Source organism: Boleophthalmus pectinirostris, unplaced genomic scaffold (genome assembly GCF_026225935.1).
Source record: "Boleophthalmus pectinirostris isolate CB_2022bp ecotype Guang Dong unplaced genomic scaffold, ASM2622593v1 HiC_scaffold_3, whole genome shotgun sequence".
NCBI lineage: Eukaryota > Metazoa > Chordata > Actinopteri > Gobiiformes > Gobiidae > Boleophthalmus > Boleophthalmus pectinirostris.
In genome coordinates this window covers 21,016,141-21,037,442 of record NW_026571299.1, presented here as the reverse complement: position 1 = coordinate 21,037,442, position 21,302 = coordinate 21,016,141, and the positions used below count along the sequence as shown (strand labels likewise).

The window sequence follows — 21,302 nt, the reverse complement described above, 5'->3', positions numbered from 1 at the left end:
TATGTGGAATAAGACAGGAGAGTTTGATGTTTGTGGAGGGAAATCATGGTGATATATTTAAATTGACGCATTTAGCAATTCACAAGCAATCAAGATTTGATCAATATGTTTCAATATTTTGTTTTGTTTTGTTTTTTTGTTTTGTTTAGTTTTTTTGTTTGTGGTTTAAAACTGTGCCTCAAAATACTGCACTTTCTAAAAGTACATTCAGATCAGAATATTCCAGGGGCCAGTACTTAAAATACCACAGTACTTTGGGGATTTGTACACGCAGTGCCCTTCACATCAGCTGTTGACTCCTACTACAACACAGTAGTAACTACAACAGTGGCACAAATAATACTACAGTAGTACTACACACTACTACTACTACACAGGGTTGTCAAAAATCAGATACTTATCAATTATAAATATAGAAACTAGATACTCATTTAAGCAGGTATCAGTAATAAAAAAACGTGTCCTTATGGTAGGACATAAGGACATCATTTTCAAACTCATCATTTTAAAACACTGTAACTGAATCAGTGAAAACTAACAATAACACAATTATGCTGCAATTACTTTTTTTTTTTTTTTTTTTTTCTAATCAAATAATACCTATCCAGCAATATACACCCGATATCTGTAACGCTGTTTTGATTGACTCGAGTAGTGGTTGATACTTTGGCTCATGGAAGTAGCATCAAATCAAAATGTTCTTATTATAAATCCTACATACCTGGGCTGCACAGACAGTAGTTTTCCTGCTCAATAAAACACAATATGAAGTGGATGTCTAAACAGTCAGAATAATACTTCATACCTTGAGCCATGCTGGTTCTCTTCGTGTTTTCCTGATCGTCTGTGAAGTGTCTTTGGTCCACTGCGGAACGTTAGTGTCCAGCTCCGAGCGCGTGCGTGCTTTTGTACGCGCTCGTGTGGAGGGGGCGTGGTCCGCAGCCTGCCCAGACGCGAGCACTCACGCACATGACGCACAGTAGTTTCTTCACTCCGGTGTTTCTCAGTTTTAAGGGTTTCCTCCAAAGACCACTCTGTAGCGCCCCCTGGAGACAGCCCCTCACGCGCTCACACGTGCATCAACGGAGAGCGAACAGACTGCGGATAGAGCGACTGCGCCGTGTCACGTGACCAGATCAAATATGATAGAAGTCAGTTTTAATGAACATGAGTCAAGTGTCTATCTGCCAGCGCTGTTACCAGAGGATTGTATGATCATTAAAGAGCACATATTACACTATTTTACACCATTACACTATTTTACTCGATTACACTATTTTACTCGATTACACTATTTTACTCGATTACACTATGTTCTGATCAATGTTCTAATGTTGTTCCCACATCACAAACAGAACCAGAGTTGTGTTTGTTTCATTCACATGTTTAACTCACAAACCTGCATATTTTGGCTGAGTTCTTCTCTCAAATAGAAAACACTCTGTTCCAACTTATGATGTCATGTGGTGATACAGGAAGTGTGCCACTGTGTTTTACATACACCTTCACTTCAGCTCTGGTATTGATCATCTCTACTGAACAAAAGGGAAAATAAGCTGTTCACTTGAAAACTACGGCTTCATTTGTGAGTTTAGTTTGTGAAAGATGTGTGGAAGGGAAGAGCTTTGTGCCTGTGTGGACAGTGAAGATCTCTGTGCTTTTCTCTCAGCTGGATTTAACTCAAGATTGACTCTTGTTTCCGCTGACACTTCGACCCATCAGATTCAAGTCTTGGTCTGACTGTGTCCCCTTTTCTCCACATACATGTGCAGATTCACACCAGTTTGTCCTGATGGCACTTCCATCCTATAACAGTGTTATCTCCAGCAATGTGGCTAAAACAGCAACATATTTACTTCTTTTGTGTGAAAATGTGTTTTGCTGCTGAAATAAAGTTTGTGGAAAATGAAAGTTGCAGTGCATTGTTGGCAATGTGATCTAATATCCCCAGGTGCATGTTGGGTAAATGACAAACAAAGTGGAGCGTGGAGGACGTGAGGGTCCGGTGAAGAACACACGGGCTCTGATCATGTGGATTCCAGTGAAGAGAAACAACTTGAATCATCTGTAAACCATGCTCCTGTATTTGTGTTCATTGGAACTGGACAAATAGGGAACACAAATATTTGGCAACTTTTTAAAATGAACTGGACGAATTTCATAATTTGACCAAATGCATCACTGATACACAAGTGCTGATTCATATGTTGCATTACTTGGAAATGGAAAATTTATTTATATTTATCCTGTTTGTTGACTTTGTAACCTTTTTGGTGGAGCATCTGCTACCAGGCCGTCTCTAAGGAAATGTTATTGCTTTGCTTGAATGTTTCGTAATATGGCATTAAAGCTACTATTTGTAATGAGGTGACCAGCCCCTGTTGTTTTCTCACATACAGACGTTATCTGTGTCACTTCTGTCTGAAAATCTGCCACCTGCCGTCTATTGGGAACAGACAAAGTCGAATATGGTAGCTTTAAACTGTTCTGTTTGATGATGATGATAAAGAAAAATACAAATTGCAAATTTCAAAATGAAATCATTCTTTTTTTTCTGTTCCCATGTGTCTTATATGTGTGTAATCCCTCAGCGGTCCAGGTAGGTTCATAGTGTCCATGTACATATTCTAGTGTGGCGGACAGCAGGGGGCGCACTTACTTTTTAGATTTACCTGACAATAACTTCCTGTTCCAGTAGAGGTCGGTCTTAAATAGGCTGCGCGGCAAAGCCTCAGTCCTGACCTTGATCGACAGAGTCACGGTCAGACGGGTTCTTGTCTACGGCTGTGTAGTTTTTGTGGCTGCTTGTCAGTCTTTGTTAAAAAGACTAGATGGGGTAAGTGTAAAGTGCTTCAGGTCTGCTGTTAGTGCCTTCAGGTCAACCTCTGTCCCAGCTCTACTGGTTGAAATGGGTGGATGTCCTCTGAGGCTTAGACTGGACAAGATAGGAGTCCATTATTGGGCTAGGACTGCAGGATCACACAGCAATTTAGCATCTAAGTGTCTGTTTGATCATTGTTGGGATTTTGAAAAGAGGCTGGAGAAAGCCTGTTTTTTTGCCCATAGTGCAAATGTGGCGGAAACTATGTGGTTGTGGAAAACTGAGGTAGTGAGTCTGGTGTGGCCTCCTCTACATTTGTGGAACCTACCTGAGCTGGAGGTCAGCACTGACTTACTTGGACTTGACCAAGGGACAGCTTGTGTTCGCTTTAAGGATTTTCAGTGAGAGTGAAGCTGTTTATTCTCTTACTGACGGGTTTAAAAAGGGGCATATGTGGGTTTGGGGATGACCTTTCAGTGTTCTCAGTGGAGCTTCTTGCTATTTTTTGGGCATTACAGTGGATTCGAGAACTCCCCCCTGTGTATTATATAGTGTGTTCTGATTCTGCTGCAGTTTTATCTGTCCTTAGTCACAGGTCATCTGAGACTCGTCCTGGTTTAATATTCTTGATCCTGTGCTGTATAAAGTCGAATCGATAATTTGGGATCAGGAGCTTTGTTTGTCTGAATCCTGGGACATTTTGGTATTTTGGGAAATGAGGAAGCTGATGTTCTGGCCAAAAAAGCACTTCAGAAAGAAAGTATAGATCTGGTTGTATAATTGGCGAAGCAGGAATCCCACAGTGTCTGTATCTGATTAATAAATGGCAAAAAGAATGGGAGGAGGAACGGTGGGGCAGGCACTTTTTCTTCTGTCAGCCTTCAGTCCAAAATAGTAGGAATGGTGAGTCCAGTTGCAGAAGAGATGAAGTGGTCTTAACGAGGTTGCAATTAGGCCACTGTGGATTGGCATCTTTATTTAAAATCGGGAAGCATCCCAGTGGCCTCTGCAACTGTGACAGCCCAGGAATCATTAGCCACACATTGTCACGCAGCACCTACAGCAGAGAGGAGGCAGATCTACATGGAGCTAGTGGATCTGGGACTTGTAACCTTCTTACTCAAATCTATTCTTTCATCTGGTAATAGTCTAGTGGAGTTAGCTTTGCTAAACTTTCTCCGCTGCTCTGGCCTTTATTTATCCTGCCCAGAACACCTCTGGGCATGTCCCACCGGGAAGAAGTCTCGTCCCCCCCCTCCCCCTCGGAGGAGCTGGAGGACGTGTCTGGGGTGAAGGAAGCCTGGGAGTCCCTGCTTAGGTTGCTGCCCCCGTGACCCGGCCCTGGATAAGCGGAAGAAAATGGATGGATGTTCAGTTCAAAGGCTAGAACAAAAGTGTATGTTTATCACCTTAGGAACCCTCCACTGTCACCATTTTTGAATGGTCTTCTGAGTTTTGAAAGTAGAAAAAAATATGAATTTATCCATCCATCCATCCATTTTCGTCCGCTTATCCGGGGCCGGGTCGCGGGGGCAGCAGCCTAAGCAGGGACTCCCAGACTTCCTTCACCCCAGACACGTCCTCCAGCTCCTCCGGGGGGACCCCGAGGCGTTCCCAGGCCAGCCGAGAGACATAGTCCCTCCAGTGTGTCCTGGGTCTTCCCCGGGGCCTCCTCCCGGTGGGACATGCCCGGAACACCTCCCGAGGGAGGCGCCCAGGAGGCATCCGGAACAGATGCCCAAGCCACCTCAACTGGCTCCTCTCGATGTGGAGGAGCAGCGGCTCTACTCCGAGCTCCTCCCGTGTGACTGAGCTCCTCACCCTATCTCTAAGGGAGCGCCCAGCCACCCTACGGAGGAAACTCATTTCGAGCGCTTGTATCCGCGATCTCGTCCTTTCGGTCACTACCCAGAGCTCATGACCATAGGTGAGAGTAGGAACGAAGACTGACCGGTAAATCGAGAGCTTCGCCCTTCGGCTCAGCTCCCTCTTCACCACAACGGTCCGATACAGCGACCGCATCACTGCCGAAGCTGCACCGATCCGCCTGTCAATCTCACGTTCCGTCCTTCCCTCACTCGTGAACAAGATACCGAGATACTTGAACTCCTCCACTTGAGGCGGGACTCCCCACCCACCTGGAGAGGGCAAGCCACCTTTTTCCGGTCGAGAACCATGGCCTCAGACTTAGAAGAGCTGATCCTCATCCCAGCCGCTTCACACTCGGCTGCAAACCGCCCCAGTGCACATTGCAGGTCCTGGTTCGATGAAGCCAACAGGACAACATCGTCCGCAAACAGCAGAGATGAGATCGTGTGGTCCCCAAACCGGACCCCCTCCGGCCCCTGACTGCGCCTAGAAACAGGTCTGACTTACTGCCGGCAATGCGAACACAGCTCCTGCTCCGGTCATACAGGGACCGGACAGCCCTTAGCAAAGGGCCCCGGACCCCATACTCCCAGAGCACCCCCCACAGAACACCACGAGGGACACGGTCGAATGCCTTCTCCAGATCCACAAAACACATGTGGACTGGTTGGGCAAACTCCCATGAACCCTCGAGCACCCGATGGAGAGTGTAGAGCTGGTCCAGTGTTCCACGGCCAGGACGAAAACCACACTGCTCTTCCTGGATCTGAGGTTCGATTCTCCTCTCCAGTACCCTGGCATAGACCTTACCGGGAAGGCTGAGGAGTGTGATCCCCCTATAGTTGGAACACACCCTCCGGTCCCCCTTCTTATACAGAGGGACCACCACCCCGGTTTGCCAGTCCAGAGGTACTGTCCCCGACCGCCACGCGATGTTGAAGAGGCGTGTCAGCCAAGACAGCCCCACAACATCCAGAGACTTAAGGTACTCAGGACGGATCTCATCCAATCCCGGAGCCTTGCCACCAAGGAGCTTGCCAACCACCTCAGTGACTTCAGCCAGGGTGATGGACGAGTCCGCCTCCGAGTCCCCAGCCTCGGCCTCCTCCTCGGAAGACGTGACGGTGGGATTGAGGAGATCCTCAAAGTATTCCTTCCACCACCGGACAACGTCCCCAGTCGAGGTCAGCAGCTCTCCCCCCGCACTGTAAACAGTGTTGGCGAAGAACTTCTTCCTCCTCCTGAGGCGCCGGACGGTTTGCCAGAATCTCTTTGAGGCCGTCCGATAGTCCTTCTCCATGGCCTCCCCGAACTCCTCCCCGCTCCGAGTTTTTGCCTCCGCAACCGCACGGGCTGCAGCACGCTTGGCCCGCCGGTACCCGTCAGCTGCTTCAGGAGTCCCCCGAGCCAGCAAGGCCCGATAGGACTCCTTCTTCAGCTTGACAGCATCCCTTACTTCCGGTGTCCACCACCGGGTTCGGGGATTGCCGCCGCGACAGGCACCACAGACCTTACGCCCACAGCTCCGAGCAGCCGCATCGACAATAGAGGCCGAGAATGAAGCCCACTCGGACTCCATATCTCCAGCCTCCCCCGGAATCCGGGAGAAGTCCTCCCGGAGGTGCGAGTTGAAAGTCCCTCTGACAGAGGGCTCCGCCAGACGTTCCCAACAGACCCTCACTACACGCTTGGGCCTGCCAGGTCTTTCCGGCTTCCTCCTCCGCCAGCAAACCCAACTCACAACCCGGTGGTGATCAGTTGACAGCTCAGCCCCTCTCTTCACCCGAGTGTCCAAGACACGCGGCCGGAGATCAGCTGACACGACTACAAAGTCGATCATCGACCTCCAGCCTAGGGTGTCCTGGTGCCACGTGCACTTATGGACACCCTTGTGCTCGAACATGGTGTTTGTTATGGACAAACCGTGACTAGCACAGAAGTCCAATAACAAAACACAGCTCGGGTTCAGATCGGGGAGGCCGTTCTTCCCAATCACCCCTCTCCAAGTGTCACTGTCATTGCCCACGTGGGCGTTGAAGTCCCCCAGGAGAACATAATATGAAATATGAATCTATGTAGATTTTATGGCCATTCAAAAATGGGTGATGGTCGTACTCTTTTTTGAAGGTGACCAGAGTAAGTGGACTGCTGACTGTTACATAAAGCTTTGTGCTTCAGTGTTGGGGTCATTTAGACACAGTCTTGAAGGGTCCTCTGATACCACACTTGTGCATGAGGCCACAGCTGAAGCTGAAGGAGCCCAAAAAAACTGAACATTAGAATGTAGAAAAAAGAAGTCTTGACCCTGCATATTACTGATGTCATATTCAGTGTTAAGTTCAAGATTCAGGTCTATAGTGTTGATTATTTACTTTTATTTAGTGCTTGCTGCCATAGGCCTATGTTTCCTGTGGTGTTTGTGTAGTGCCTGTCTGCCGGGTGACGGGTGGGCTGACTGTCTGGTGTGTGTCCATCCACTCATCTTGTGACTAATACATGTGTGTGTGTGGGGCGAAATATCACACCTCCAAACTATCTCATAGTTGTACAATTGGGGGTAATGTGCATTTGACTTTATAGATCTTGAGTGCACTGTCACTGCCTTTCCTTTCCTTGCCTTTTCTGTGAACCAGTATTTTCTGGAGATTTGAACTCGGACTGGATTTACAAACAAACTGTCTTTGGAACCAAGAGTCATTCAGTGAACAGTGAACCAAATTGTCCTGACTCCTGGAAACATCACTGTCACGATGAACAAATTTATGGAAAATGTATAAATAAACTGTACACTGTTGACATATGTGAATCATGCCTCTGTTCATCAACAACAAACTTATGTGCCTTTTCTATTTGCTGGTCCCGGGCCGACTTCCAGGGGGTGGTGGTGGTTCTTTTCCTCTATTAAGTGTTATGTTAATGTAAATGTTAATGGTAATTATTGGTTCAGTCAGTAGTTATTCCAAGACATCAAGGTAGAAGCCCTCGGACCGCCACACATGTTTGTGATGTATTTAGTGTAAGTGACTTTGCTTTAATCATGGCTTTATTGGCTGTAGTGAAAATACACGAGACACATGACACACAAGAGGAGAAGAGCAGATGTGAGACCACCGCTAAAGAAGAGACCAGGAGAGAGGGTTTAGAACGGACTGAAAGAATGCAGAGAGAGAGAGAAAGAAGAGAGAGAATGGGGAGTGAGGGAGGAAAGGAGCAAGAGGGAGGAAAGAGAGAAAAGGGAGGAAGAGACAAGGAGATTGGAGGGGGAGGGGGGTAGAGAGAGAAGGGGGGATATCAGGAAAGGAATAAAATGAAAAGAGACAGAGCGACGGGAAGAAAGACAGTAAAGATGTATAAGAGAGGGGAGAAGGGAGAAAAGAGAGAGTAGTAGAGGGAGGGAGAAGAGAGAGAAGAAAGAGAGAGATGAGGATTGAGGGGGGGGTGGAGGTACACATTATTTCAGATTTTATTCAACAGCTGTTTTGAGGTATTAGAGGTCCAGATCTGAGCCAGGATCCTGCAGGACTGTGTGTGTGTTTGTGTGTGTGTGTGGGGGGGGACTTGTGTGTGTGTGTGGGGGATGCTTGTGTGTGTGTGTGAGAACGTGGGTGTGGGTGTGTGTGTGAGAACATGTGTGTGTGTGTGTGTGCGTGTATGTGTGTGGGGGGGGTGAGAACTTGTGTGTGTGTGGGGGGGTGCTTGTGTGTGCATGTATGTGGGTGTGTGTGTGTGAGAGAACATGTATGTGCGTGTGTGTGTAGGGTGTGTATGTGTGTGTGTGTGTGTGAGAGAACGTGTGTGTGTGTATATGTCTGTGTGCGTGTGCGTGTGTGTGCATTATGTGTGTGAGAACATGTGTGTTTGTGTGTGTGTGGGGGGGTGCTTGTGTGTGTGTGTGTATAGTGCACAGTGGTGAAGCAGTCTGTCTTTCTGCCCCAGGGCAGCTGTGGCTACAGTAGTGAGTGACTGATGCTGTGTAAAGTGCTGTGGGTGTGTTGAAAGGTGCTGTGATTCAGTGATTAATGAATGACTGAAGAAAATGGGCAGAACATGCAAACTGTACAAATGAAGTGAAAATGTGTTGTAGATGTTCATTAAGATGCACTGTTCCTATTAAATACATAAATACAAACCTCAGGTACATTTAGGCTTTGATCAAATATGTACTGCAGAGTCCTTTCTACTTCTTCCACATTTACTTTGAATACTGAACATAAATGAAAACATTTTAGGTAAGTACTTATTACTCAACTATTTTTATAAACTTTTTACTCTTACTTGAGTAATTCCTTGGACCACTACTCTTCTGTGTACTTCTATTTGTGTAATATTATTTTGAAGTAACTCTACTCTGACTCTGTACTTTATTTCTTTCTTATTGTGTAAAGCACTTCGATTTGTTCCAAAAGTCTGTTCTCTAGAATCACTGAAAATAGGAACTCAAATACTGTTTGACGTACTTGAGTTAAATTTCATCATCCAACACAATTAATCACAAGTACTGCACTGCCAAGAGCAATACTTACTTGGAAGTGTAATACAAATGAATCAGGTTCCCTCTCCACCCCTCTGACAGTCCGGCATCATGTTGGCGTCTTTATTTTTGCCCCTTTGATTTGATATTTGACAATGAACTTTAAAATGTCATGAAATCTGGTTAATATGTTCTAAGAAGATCAAATGTTTAAAATCCCTTTACTGATGTCACAAATCACACCATATGACAGCAGACACAGCAGATGATTTGAAAGTACTTTTATTAAACCTGTACAAAATTAGCAACACAAAACCATGGCAATACACAGACATTGTTGCACATGTTTCAACACACTCCAATGTTATGACACAAATGTGACACATCTGAAAGATTTCACTTTAGTGCTCAATATGCAGTTTATTAGGCCCATTACACATCTAGAACATTAAGAACAGTGATTACATGTCACTTTGCAAAGCAGGTTAAAGGTCCTATATGACACTAAATGGACTCTTATGTCAGAATGTTGTTTCCTCTTCAGAAACAGACCTGGACTTGTGTTTTGTTTCATGTTTGAGTTAACCTTTTTTATTAGTCTGTCTACATCTCCAAAGCTCAAAATGCATCACCTTGTGATGTCATGAAGCAATTAAAGTTAAAAGTTACTTTTCCCCTTTAGTTCAGTAGACTGGCAATTCCAGGGCTGAAAAGGTGTTTGGAGTTTAAAAACATAGTGGAGCATATGGAGTAAGAAAGCGTTCACAAATATCTGTGCACATAGAATAGAAATCCGTGCAGGATTATTCTTACTCCATCGGAGCACTTCCTGCATTACTCAGAGACTGTATAAAAAGTGGTTTAAGTGAATGTGACGTCATCCACAGATCCACTCAAATGAAGCTCACGATGCTGAAGGTTACAGGAGCGAATCTGGAGTCCGACTCTATATTATGAGTAGGATTTTTTTATGGACAAAGTAGAGAAATAAAAACCCCAGGATCACGTGTCGAGGGTTAATACAAACATTTTAAGATGAAAATGACGCGGCTCACAGCAGCAGGTACAGAGAGAGGAGCCACAGTATTCCAATGGAAGTCAATGAGAGCCAGGGTCAGTAGGAGTCGGAAGAGCCACATGCAAACTTCCTGGTGGATTTGACCATTACTGAACATTAATGAGGATATTTTATTCTTCAGTGAGTGATCGTGTCTCTGAACAATTTTGTTTTTGTTTCAAGTTTGAAACAATGAAAAACTGTCATTGAAGCAGCAATAAAAGGATCCATAAGTCGCCTATTTGGACATTAAATGTAGAACGTTTCTTTTTCTTTTCAACAATTAATTGAACCAACAATACTGGAACAAAATAAAAATCAATCAATAAAATAATTACAAAAAGATTATAAATTATACAAACTATGTCTTAACATTTGAACATTTCTAATAAGATAGGTGAGCTTGTCTGTGTTTTTGTAGCATTTTCTGGTCCGGGTGCAGGAGGAGACGCAGCAGCACATCAGCTGCATTCACTCTGTTTCTGTGTTTTGTCTTAATTTTTTGTGAGCACAAAAAATCCCAGTTCACACACACACTACCGGTCAAAAGTTTTAGAACACCACACTTTTTCCAGTTTTTTACTGTTCACTGTTGACCAAAACATATTCTAAACTTTAGATTTATGTGTGTGTCCAGCTTTGGCAGATAGAACAGCTGAACACACTCGTTGCTCGTTCTTTTTACAATAAAAATCAAATATTGTTCAGAAAGTTCTTTCCAAGTCTGTTGCAGAAGTTTCATAAATGTGTGGCACTTGTAGGTTGCTTCACTCTTCTGTCCAGTTCATCCTAAACCAGCTCCATGGGGTTTAAGTCTGGACACAAGTATCCAACTTCATGTTTTCAAGATCAGCATCTTGTTCTTTTTTTCCTGAGGTAGTTTTGGCAGAGCTTGGACTTGTGTTTTGTTCTTTTATCTTTCTTTAACTTCTGTCTGTTCAGTCCTTACTTTTGTACCATTTCAAGCTCTTCATTGGACTTGAGCGACTTCAATTGCAATAAATAACTGGAAAAATTAGGGTGTTCTAAAACTTTTGACGGGTAGTGTATATGTAGTACTGAAAGGAATAAGCATAGAAATACTGGCCCTACTGAGAAAAGGATATTGTGATGAAATGCTGATCCAGAAAAATGATAAGCACACAGATCCATGTGTACAACTGTATATCACAGACCTACAAGCAGATCATGACAAAGTGAACCAAAAAAATCTCTTGCCACCCACCTGAAGGTCACAACCCAGTCCTTGGGAAACACTGGTCTATAGTGCTACCATATGACATCAGAAGGTGGAACAGAGTGTTTTCGGTTTGAGAGCCTATATATGCAGGTTTATGTGTTAAACATATGTGAATGAAACAAAACACAACTCCGGGTCTGTTTTCTGATGAGGAAACTAAGTTATAACAGAGATCAGAAAATAGCGCAGTACGGACCCTTTAAGTGGCAGCATTTTCCATAACATGAAATGAAAGCACGGCACAATTCTATTTACATAAAGTGGACATTAAGTGGTGTTAGTTGCAGTGACGGCTGGGCTCCAGTCCGCTGGTCACATCTACACAAGAACAGAACAAGATTCAGTGTCACTTAATCAGATTATAAAGAAACCACAACACAAGGATTAGCACAAAATGTATTTTTAGCATCCCAATAAGAGGAGGTCACATTATTAGGTACAGTGAGTCTTACCAGGAGCACGTGTGTGCAGTGAGGACATGTCACACTTCTGTAGACCTGCCCACACATGAGCTCCCAGTCTACACAAAAACAAATGTTACTCATGCTTCTATCACAAGTTACAGTTGGTTTCATTGATATACGACAAAAGCACTACTGTAGTACTAGTAGTAGTAGTAGCAGTAGTAGCAGTAGTAGTAGTAGTAGTAGTAGTAGTAGTAGTAGTAGTACCTGTGTGTGCTTGACTGTGCTGACAGAGGAGCAAAGGGAGGAGGTGTCGTCTCCTTCACACCAATCCGAAGTGTCCACTGCAACACAACACACTCCTGTCACAATTCAACACTTGACAGTATTTTACAACCAAAGATCCATTTCACTCTTTCACTCAGTCTGACACTGAAGGATGCTCACATGCAGAGGGTCCACCTCCTACACACATATTTAAGAGTCTGTTTTAGGTTACTGTCTGATCTGTGTTCTAATGTCGTTTCCTCCTCAAAAACAGACCTGCGGTTGTGTTTTGTTTCATTCACGTTTAACACACAAACCCTGGACATTTAGAATGAGTTCTTCCCTTAAACAGAAAACACTCTGTTCCACCTTGTGATGTCATGTGTGGTATTACATGTGGTGATACAGGAAATGCTCCCCTCACTTTTAAAATCCTTCACTAGAATCATTTGGATCATTTCAGCTCTTGACTTGCCCATCTCTACTGAACTGATGGTAAAAGGAGCTGTTAACCCCTGTGCTTTGTTAAGGGACATTAGTGTATCTGAAGGTACATTTATTGTGATAACTCTGGTTGTGGTTGTTCGATTGTCATGAAAATTCACACAGACGTGCGTTTTTACAGCATTTAGACTTATGTGAGTTTCCCCCTGATGAAACCAATTTTGGCAATATGAGAGGTTTAGTAGACACAAAAACTGGAAATTTATGTATCCACTGAGTTCCATCATTTTTTTACCATTACTTAAAAAATTTTTAGGCTTTTAATAAAAATGGGCATTTTATGATGGGAGTCTATGGAGCGCAACACAACAAACGGTAATTTACAAAGTAAATATTTTATAGCAGTTTTAAAAGTCACACTGGTCACAGTCAATGTAAAAAAAAAAAAAAAAAAGTGCCCATGATGAAATTATAATGGAAAGTCATTTTGAAGAGAACCCCTTCATGAAAAAATGCAAATAAAAAAATTAATAAATAAATCTTTGAAAAATATTAATGTTTCAACACTAAATACACAATTTGTATGCAACATTCTCAGTGTACACACATTTTCAACAAGGCACAAGGGTTAACTTGAAAACTACCTCTTCATGACATCACAAGGTGGAACTGAGCATTTTGAGCTTTGGAGATGCATACAGATTAACAATGAAGGATTATTCAAACATCTGTAAATGAAACAAACACAACATGGCTTAAAGTTCACAAGAGTCAGTTTGCCTCATATACATAAAATTATATCTAAACACGTGTCCCCTTTGTATTTTAGTGTGAATTCTGTTGGAGGCTTATTTTATTTCTTTATTTTATTTTTTGGTCAGATTTGATTATAAGGTCCTACACACTGAAAATGACACACTGAAACTGAATCTAAAAAATACACTAAGTCCAGGTGTTGGTGGCCTTGTTGGTCATTTAGTTGCTTAAAACATCCTTCACCTTTGACCTCTGACCTCTGAACAAAAGCATTCCAGACTCACAGCTGTGAACACTTTGCACTGTCTCCAGGAGAAAATATTTTTATCACCACATTTCACAGTCATGGTACATTTTTATAAGCCATCCTTCAGTGTCTCTGGGTTAAACCCATCAGGAGCAGTGGACCAGATCAGATCCAGGATCACAGACTGTATAAAAAAGAGGACTGAGGAAGTGTGGTGTCACCCACATCATTCAGCTCCAGTCAAATGAAGCTCATTGAGGCTTGAAGTTATAGGAGCGAATCTGGAGCTGAGTTTCATATTTGGGTTTCCAATTGAGAGCATCATAGTAACCAAAGAGCCAATCTAGAGTGACGCTATTGAAGGTAACACCCCTTTACTTCTTGATTTAGGGACAAAATAATGAAATAAAAAATCCAGGATCATGTACAGTGTTTTAATACAAACATTTTAAGACCAAAATGAGAAGCCTGACAGCAGCAGTTACAGTTATTATTATTTCATAATAATAAATAAAATTAATAATAATAATAATTAGTCCACCAATTGTACAGTATTTGTACTTTTATAACATATTTGTCTTTAAACATGCTCTTAAACATTGTTTCTTTGACATTTTGTTTTAGACATTAAAGGTACACTGTGTAACTTTTTCTAGTGTGGGGTCCACAGTGTGACATTAAACAGCTCCACCTTACATTTATTAAATTACAGGTGGTTTTATAGCTCAAAAATACCTAGAAAAACAGGCATTCTGACTGTGAGTGGGGTGCCTCTCCACAGATCTGACCTGTAGCACTTGACGGACCCTTCAGAAAAGTTACTGTATTTTCCAGACTATAAGTCGCTCCAAAGTAATAAGTTGCACCAGCCAAAAAATTTGTTAATAAAGAAGAAAAAAAGATATATAAGTCTCACCAGACTATAAGTCACACTATTTGGGGTAAATTTGTTTTATAAAATCAAAGACCAGGAACTGACATTTCATCTTGACAGACAAGTTCTAGTAATAACCACAGAACAGAGAACAACAGCTAAATAGGTGTCTGGTATGTTAACGTAACATATTAACAGTTATTCAGATAACTACAGCATAAACAATAAAACATAAGTTTACCAGACTATCGATCTCACTCCAAATCACTAAATCCATTGAATCCATTGAATTCTTCATCCTCTGTGTCACTTCTAAGCAACTCCGTGCAACTTCGGTTGTCACTGAAGTCCAGACATATTGCACCCTCCTGGCTGGCGTGAAGCTGTGTTCTCCATTCCCGCTTTCTGTTAGTCCTTCACAAATTTCTAGCTCACTCTAAACTTTCTTTCTGCTGCATATTTCACTACTTGCAGCAGGACAGCGGCTTTTTCTGCAGGTCTGAAAATGTTAATATATAAGTTGCACCAGAGTATAAGCACCGGAGTATAAGCAGGATCACCCAAAGCATGAAAAAAGTAATAATAATAATAATAAAAATAACGCATCAGTTTTATATAGTGCTTTTTTGGACACTCAAAGACGCTTTACAGTTCATTATTCATTCACTCCACACCCGGTGGTGGTAAGCTACTATTGTAGCCACAGTAGCCCAGGGGCAGACTGATGCCAATCTGTGCCATCAGCCCCTCCGACCACCACCAAAGGACACATATTATACATATGTGTCCTTTAAACTCACAGAGCAGGTTGTGTCTGTCCTGGTCCAGCTCGTCTTCCTCCAGATGCCCTGTCCTCACAGCGCCCCCCTGTGGTCCGCTCAGGTATCGCCCCGGAGACAGAGAGCCCCGCCCCGAAGAGGAGGAGGAGGAGCTACTGCACGAGCCAATCGACTTCTGCCGCATCACAGGAACTACATCACGTGACTCCGAGGAGTCGAAGGAGGAGAGAGACGAGGGCCTGAAGTCTGGAGGAGAGAGAGGACTCCAGTGAAATCAAAACAGATTCAACTTTTGTAAGGCTTTAGATACAGGTGGTTACGGGGTAGTTTGTGAAGAAGAAATGTTGGATTGAAAAAAAGAAGAAAAGAAAAATTACAATAAGTACTAGAGCTTTAAATAGAAATTATACTACCAACATAATCAATTGATACTTTGCAGTGACATCACGGTGGGTTCTACATATCTCTACATAGGAGTATCTCTTGGTGGAATGTTCAGCAGTTACCATGGAGACACAATGAACACTTTACCAAAACACTGTCACAAAAGTTTTAAGATCATCTGAAAACTCAAGAAGAAAAAGAAAAAATCCTCCTCCAAATAACAGTTATTATTATGTACATTAGACACGCTTTGGCTCTTGTTAACATTATGGTTTTTATGTAGCATTTACAGAAGTACCTCTGTATGTCTTCTGCTGCCCACGGCCAACCAGCCAGTAAAACTAGGCAACATAAACAAATACTTAAATGAATAGTATGCAACTTTCTGGCAGTGGAAAGTCACCTGCATAAACCATACTTCAGAACATTGTCTAGGTTTATGGAGTTTGGTTTCTTCCTTCTTAGGTTTGTGGAGATGCAAGCCCGCTTGTTTTGGGGCAAAAAGATTTCATACTTTGGCTTTAAATATACATATGTTTTAGTGAAATGTGTCTAACAACAAGACATTTCAGGGAGTTTTTGAGGTGCAAAATACATATTAATTATACAGTTTTGGTGAGTTACCTTTCCCAAGAGGCCCACAGTGGACTTCTCTGGAGTTGATGGCGGCGTCGCTCGGCTGGATGTCCTTATAAGGTTTGTTTCCAAGTCCCAAAAACACTCTTTCCTGCATGCGCACCTCTGCAAACAGGAAGCACTCACTCAGGCTCTGGAACATCTGAACCAGACTACACCACATCTAAAGCAAGTTCAAACCAGGATTGAACTAGGAATAAGTCAAACCTAAAACATATCAGGATAAATCAAGATGGGAAAAGTCAAAACCAGGACAAAACCAGGAATAAATCAAATCTAAACCATGATTAAAACAGGACTGAACCAGGCTTAAATAGGAATAAACTATAACACCGGACTACACCAGCATTAAATCAAGTCTAAACCAGGTCTAAACCAGGACTAAACCAGGACTAAACCAGGACTAAACCAGGACTAAACCGGGCCTTACCTTTGTTCCTGAGAGCCTGTTCCCAGAGGATCTTCTCCAGGTCTCTGGTCCAGTCCTCCTTCAGCGCTCTGCTGTCGGCCTGGAGAGTGTATGTGTCCTGGCTCTTTCTCTTTCTGAACCAGATCTCGAAGCACAGACCACTGTCCCCAAAATTCTGTGTCAGACCAATGTCACACGTCTGAAACACACACAGACCAATGTCACACGTTTGAAACACACACAGACCAATGTCACACGTCTGAAACACACACAGACCAATGTCACACGTCTGAAACACACACAGACCAATGTCACACGTTTGAAACACACACAGACCAATGTCACACGTCTGAAACACACACAGACCAATGTCACACGTCTGAAACACACACAGACCAATGTCACACGTCTGAAACACACACAGACCAATGTCACACGTCTGAAACACACACAGACCAATGTCACACGTCTGAAACACACACAGACCAATGTCACACGTCTGAAACACACACAGACCAATGTCACACGTCTGAAACACACACACAGACCAATGTCACACGTCTGAAACACACACAGACCAATGTCACACGTCTGAAACACACACAGACCAATGTCACACGTTTGAAACACACACAGACCAATGTCACACGTCTGAAACACACACACACACAGCACGGTGGCTGAGTGGTTTGCACTCATGCCTCACAGCAAAAACGTTCTCAGACCAATGTCACACGTCTGAAACACACACACACACACAAAGCACAGTCGTTTCCCGACAGACGACTGGCTGTAGATTTCTCCGTTATAATCCTCCACAGATTTAATTTTTATTGATGTGACCTGAGGAAGTTTCTCTGGAAATACTACAGAAACTGTGCTTTAGAAAAGATTGTGCAACGCTGTATGTTTCCTTGCTACTCAGTAGCCTCAGGAAAGTTTTTGAGTAAATGATTGCCTCAGTTGTAGTTCTATAAAGGGGGGTAATTGATATTAAAGGCCTGATGACATTTGTGAGGGTTTGGCTTTGACTAGAAGTCGAGCTTGGGGCACCACTCAACAAACGTTGAGAAATATTATCTAAGTTAATTAATTATTTATTAATTAACCAATTGTTCTGAGGGTTTGTAAATTCTTGTCCATATCATTGACCCATAATTGGATATAACATCACTATTCACCAAAGCAAACTGTGGTTTATGAGTATTTACTGACCAAGTTAAACAGAAACATTTATGGAATATGTAAATGAGTGTAGGCTCCTGTGTGGGATGTGTGGGTTGTGTGGGCTCTGTGGGTTGTGTGGGATGTGTGGGATGTGTGGGATGTGTGGTGTGTGTGTGGGTTGTGTGGGTTGTGTGGGTTGTGTGGTTGTGTGGGTGTGTGAGTTGTGTGGGTTGTGTGGTTGTGTGGTTGTGTGGTGTGTGGGTTTGTGTGGGCTCTGTGGGTTGTGTGGGATGTGTGGGTTGTGTGGGATGTGTGGGTTGTGTGGTTGTGTGGGTTGTGTGGGCTCTGTGGGTTGTGTGGATGTGTGGGATGTGTGGGATGTGTGGGTTGTGTGGGTTGTGTGAGTTGTGTGGGCTCTGTGGGTTGTGTGGGATGTGTGTGGATGTGTGGGATGTGTGGGTTGTGTGGGTTGTGTGGTTGTGTGTTGTGTGAGTGTGTGGGTTGTGTGGTTGTGTGGGTTGTGTGGTTGTGTGGGTTGTGTGAGTTGTGTGGGCTCTGTGGGTTGTGTGGGATGTGTGGGTTGTGTGAGTTGTGTGGGCTCTGTGGGTTGTGTGGGATGTGTGGGTTGTGTGGGATGTGTGGGTTGTGTGGGTTGTGTGGGATGTGTGGGTTGTGTGGGATGTGTGGGTTGTGTGGGTTGTGTGAGTTGTGTGGGCTCTGTGGGTTGTGTGGGTTGTGTAGGTTGTGTAGGCTGGTTTGATTGGAGAATAGATAAAGTGTAAGAGTTATCTAAGGCTATATGTTGACTCTAAACTGATCAATTAAGTAATTCTGTGAAGTGTGCGCATACTGCCAGGAGAGTGGAGATGTTAGTCACAGTGTGGTCCAGAGGTCCAATGGTTTGGAGGTCTGAAGTTCTCAGGGCTTCAGTTCTGAAGAAACAAATGAGATGGACGGAGGCCATGTGATCTAAACAATAACTCCAGGCTCAGGCAGCGTCAGGCTGAAGGAATGCTGTATCCTCTGTTTAAAGAGGAACAGGAGACACTTCCCCAGTGTCCATGAGGTCTAGAAAGCAGCACTGATCAAAAGTCCGTTAACTACAAAAATGCAAATATTTACATTTGAAAATTTGAAAATGTGAAAGCTTTGCTTTTGGTCAGATCAGCTACAGGAATTTGGATAAAACATGTCAAAAGATGGGCACAAATTTGGAAGAGAGAACTGGAAGTTTTAACTTCTCAGGCATTGTCTTTGTGGAATGTTCTTTGAGCAGCAGAGAAGATAAGGAGATGCTCTGTTTCTCCTTGTTTCTCTGTCTTCTCTGGTTGAAGGTCCAAAATGAACTGTTTCTGTATGTGCGGTCTCCTCAGTGATGACAGTCTATATCCTGTTATAACCACCTACGTAAGTTTTACCGGGGGAAGGCTAAACCAATGAGATGAAGTTTGGGTAAAGCTGAGTGGGAGATGAGGACAGCTCTGTGATCTCACATGTGCATTAACCAATAACAGATTTACACAAATACAAATATTCACATGACATTTACAGAACAATATTCAAAAACACTGACACCATTCACAGCATGAACAGTTCACACCATTCCTCTTCTTTCTCTGGAGAAAGTCATTAACTGAGATTGTTTGATGACACAGCAGTGTCTTTTATTTGTATCTTGGTTATGGCCTGTTTATCTGAATTTACTTCAGTCAGTTGATTTCTTTGTAGGAGAAACTTGTACTTTGTAGGGTTAGAGAAGTTTGGATTGTCTTGCTGCTGAACACAAGTCTCTATCCATCTTATCAATCAGCTCCAGGGTCCAGAGAGGGAAATGATGCGGGGGATGGTCGTGCATCCACAGTCATAGAAGGCATACTTAACCCAAACGCCTTTGTTGGGTGAAAATTTTCTACTTAAAGTTCCGATACCATGGTAACAGTGAAGTGGGTACTTCTCACTTTCATGGGTCAAAATAAGGACACTGCACAGTATTAATGCCACCTTAAATGACTCACTTTTATACATTTGTACACAGTAGTACTACTAGTAATAGTGATAGTAGGAGCAGTAGTAGTAGTGGTTGTAGTACCTTAAAGGACTGCTTGTACACAGTTGGAAATTTAGTAGTAGTGATAGTATCAGTAATAGTAGTTGTAGTAGTTGTAGAACCTTGAATGACTTCTCTTATACATGTTTGCAGTGGTGAGTAAAGTCAAAAATGTTACTCAAGTAAGAGTAAAAAAGTATTTGGGAAAACTACAGATACTAAGTAAGAGTAACAGCCAGGACGTAACATCTAGTGATAGCTGCAGTGTAGTAGTAGTGAATGACTTTAACACAGGTAGTACTAGTAGCTGCAGTAACAGTAGTACCTTGAAGGATGCTTGTACAGTAGTAGTATTAGCTGTAGTAATAGTTGCAGTAGTAGTAACTGTAGTAACAGTAATACCTTGAAGGATGGCTGCGCAGCAGTATTAGTAGAAGTGATAGTGGTAGTTGCAGTAGCAGTAGCAGCTGTAGTATCAGTAGTACCTTGAAGGATTGCTTGTACTCATAGGTCTCGTTTGCCACGTCGGTCTTCCTGGTTTTACTGAACAGGATCAGCTCCTGAAACAGGAAAACATGTCGCAGACACTTCCTCTTCCTGAACGTCACCAAGAGCTCGTCCTGACGGATGAGCGCCCCCTGCTCCTTCAGGTTCACCTGCAAGAACAAAATCAACATGTGCCATCATCTACATGTGCCAATAGATAGATGCATAGATGTATGAGGAAGTGGAATAAGGCAGTGTGATGTCAGCCAAATGAAGCTCAGGGAGGCTGGCAGTTATAGCAGCTAATCTACAACCGGGGACCATATTTGGAAATCGGAGAGCGAAACCTAAGAACCATGCAGGAGCCAGGCTGTAGAAGGTGCACTCCCCCCTCTCTTGGGGTGGGGGCAGTCGCTTAGCAACAAACATGTCAATCAACCTACTACGTTGCTAGCAGGAGCGACCTCGGGGAAAGAAGCACCTGATTGGTCCGTTATTAATGTTCACGATAACCTTGATTTATGAACTAAATAGCAAAATAAAAATACAGATCAGGCTCGGAGTTTCTAGGAACAGATTAGGAACAGATTAGTTTGGACTCGTCCTGTGTGGGTTATTATTTGACAGGTGAGTTTGCACAAGCTCAAGTCACTGTAGAGAAATCATGAACTAATCAGACAAAAGAGGAGTTAGGATATGATGGAGAAGAGGATTTTCATTTGGGAAAACTGCCAAAAGAAATAAAGAAGTGTTGAAAGAATATGTGAATCATGTTTAAGAATGCATGCCCTGAAGTGAGGAGGACATGCAGAGGCATTTTGGAGTCATTGTGTCCCTGCTTCGTGTTACTGGAGGACTTCAGGTTAGGTACACGGGGTCAAGTAAGACCTCTCTGTATAAAGTTTGCATGTTCTCCCTGTGTCTGTGATTAACTCTCATCCCTC

General features: G+C 43.2%; 2 protein-coding genes across 3 annotated transcripts in view; both read right to left on the bottom strand.

The window, feature by feature from the left end:
- tgm2b (transglutaminase 2b) overlaps nt 1-914 on the bottom strand; it is a 33,207-nt gene extending 32,293 nt beyond the window's left edge. Inside the window, exon 1 of one of the 2 annotated variants that reach the window (XM_055160600.1) lies at nt 806-914. In XM_055160600.1, coding sequence (XP_055016575.1) covers nt 806-815 — 10 coding nt within the window. In that variant the 5' untranslated portion in view covers nt 816-914. Of the gene's footprint in view, nt 1-721 lie in introns of both variants that reach the window. The other variant, XM_055160598.1, reaches the window with a different exon arrangement.
- Nucleotides 915-9,427: 8,513 nt separating this feature from the next.
- Nucleotides 9,428-21,302, bottom strand: part of LOC110165696 (pleckstrin homology domain-containing family G member 4B-like) — a 63,394-nt gene continuing 51,519 nt past the window's right edge. Inside the window, exons 19-25 of the mRNA XM_055160670.1 lie at nt 20,358-20,528; nt 16,680-16,857; nt 16,238-16,354; nt 15,251-15,475; nt 12,130-12,206; nt 11,911-11,978; nt 9,428-11,776 (exon numbers count right to left, since the gene is read on the bottom strand). Of these exons, the coding sequence (XP_055016645.1) occupies nt 11,940-11,978; nt 12,130-12,206; nt 15,251-15,475; nt 16,238-16,354; nt 16,680-16,857; nt 20,358-20,528 (807 nt within the window). The 3' untranslated portion in view covers nt 9,428-11,776; nt 11,911-11,939. The remainder of the gene's footprint in view (nt 11,777-11,910; nt 11,979-12,129; nt 12,207-15,250; nt 15,476-16,237; nt 16,355-16,679; nt 16,858-20,357; nt 20,529-21,302) is intronic.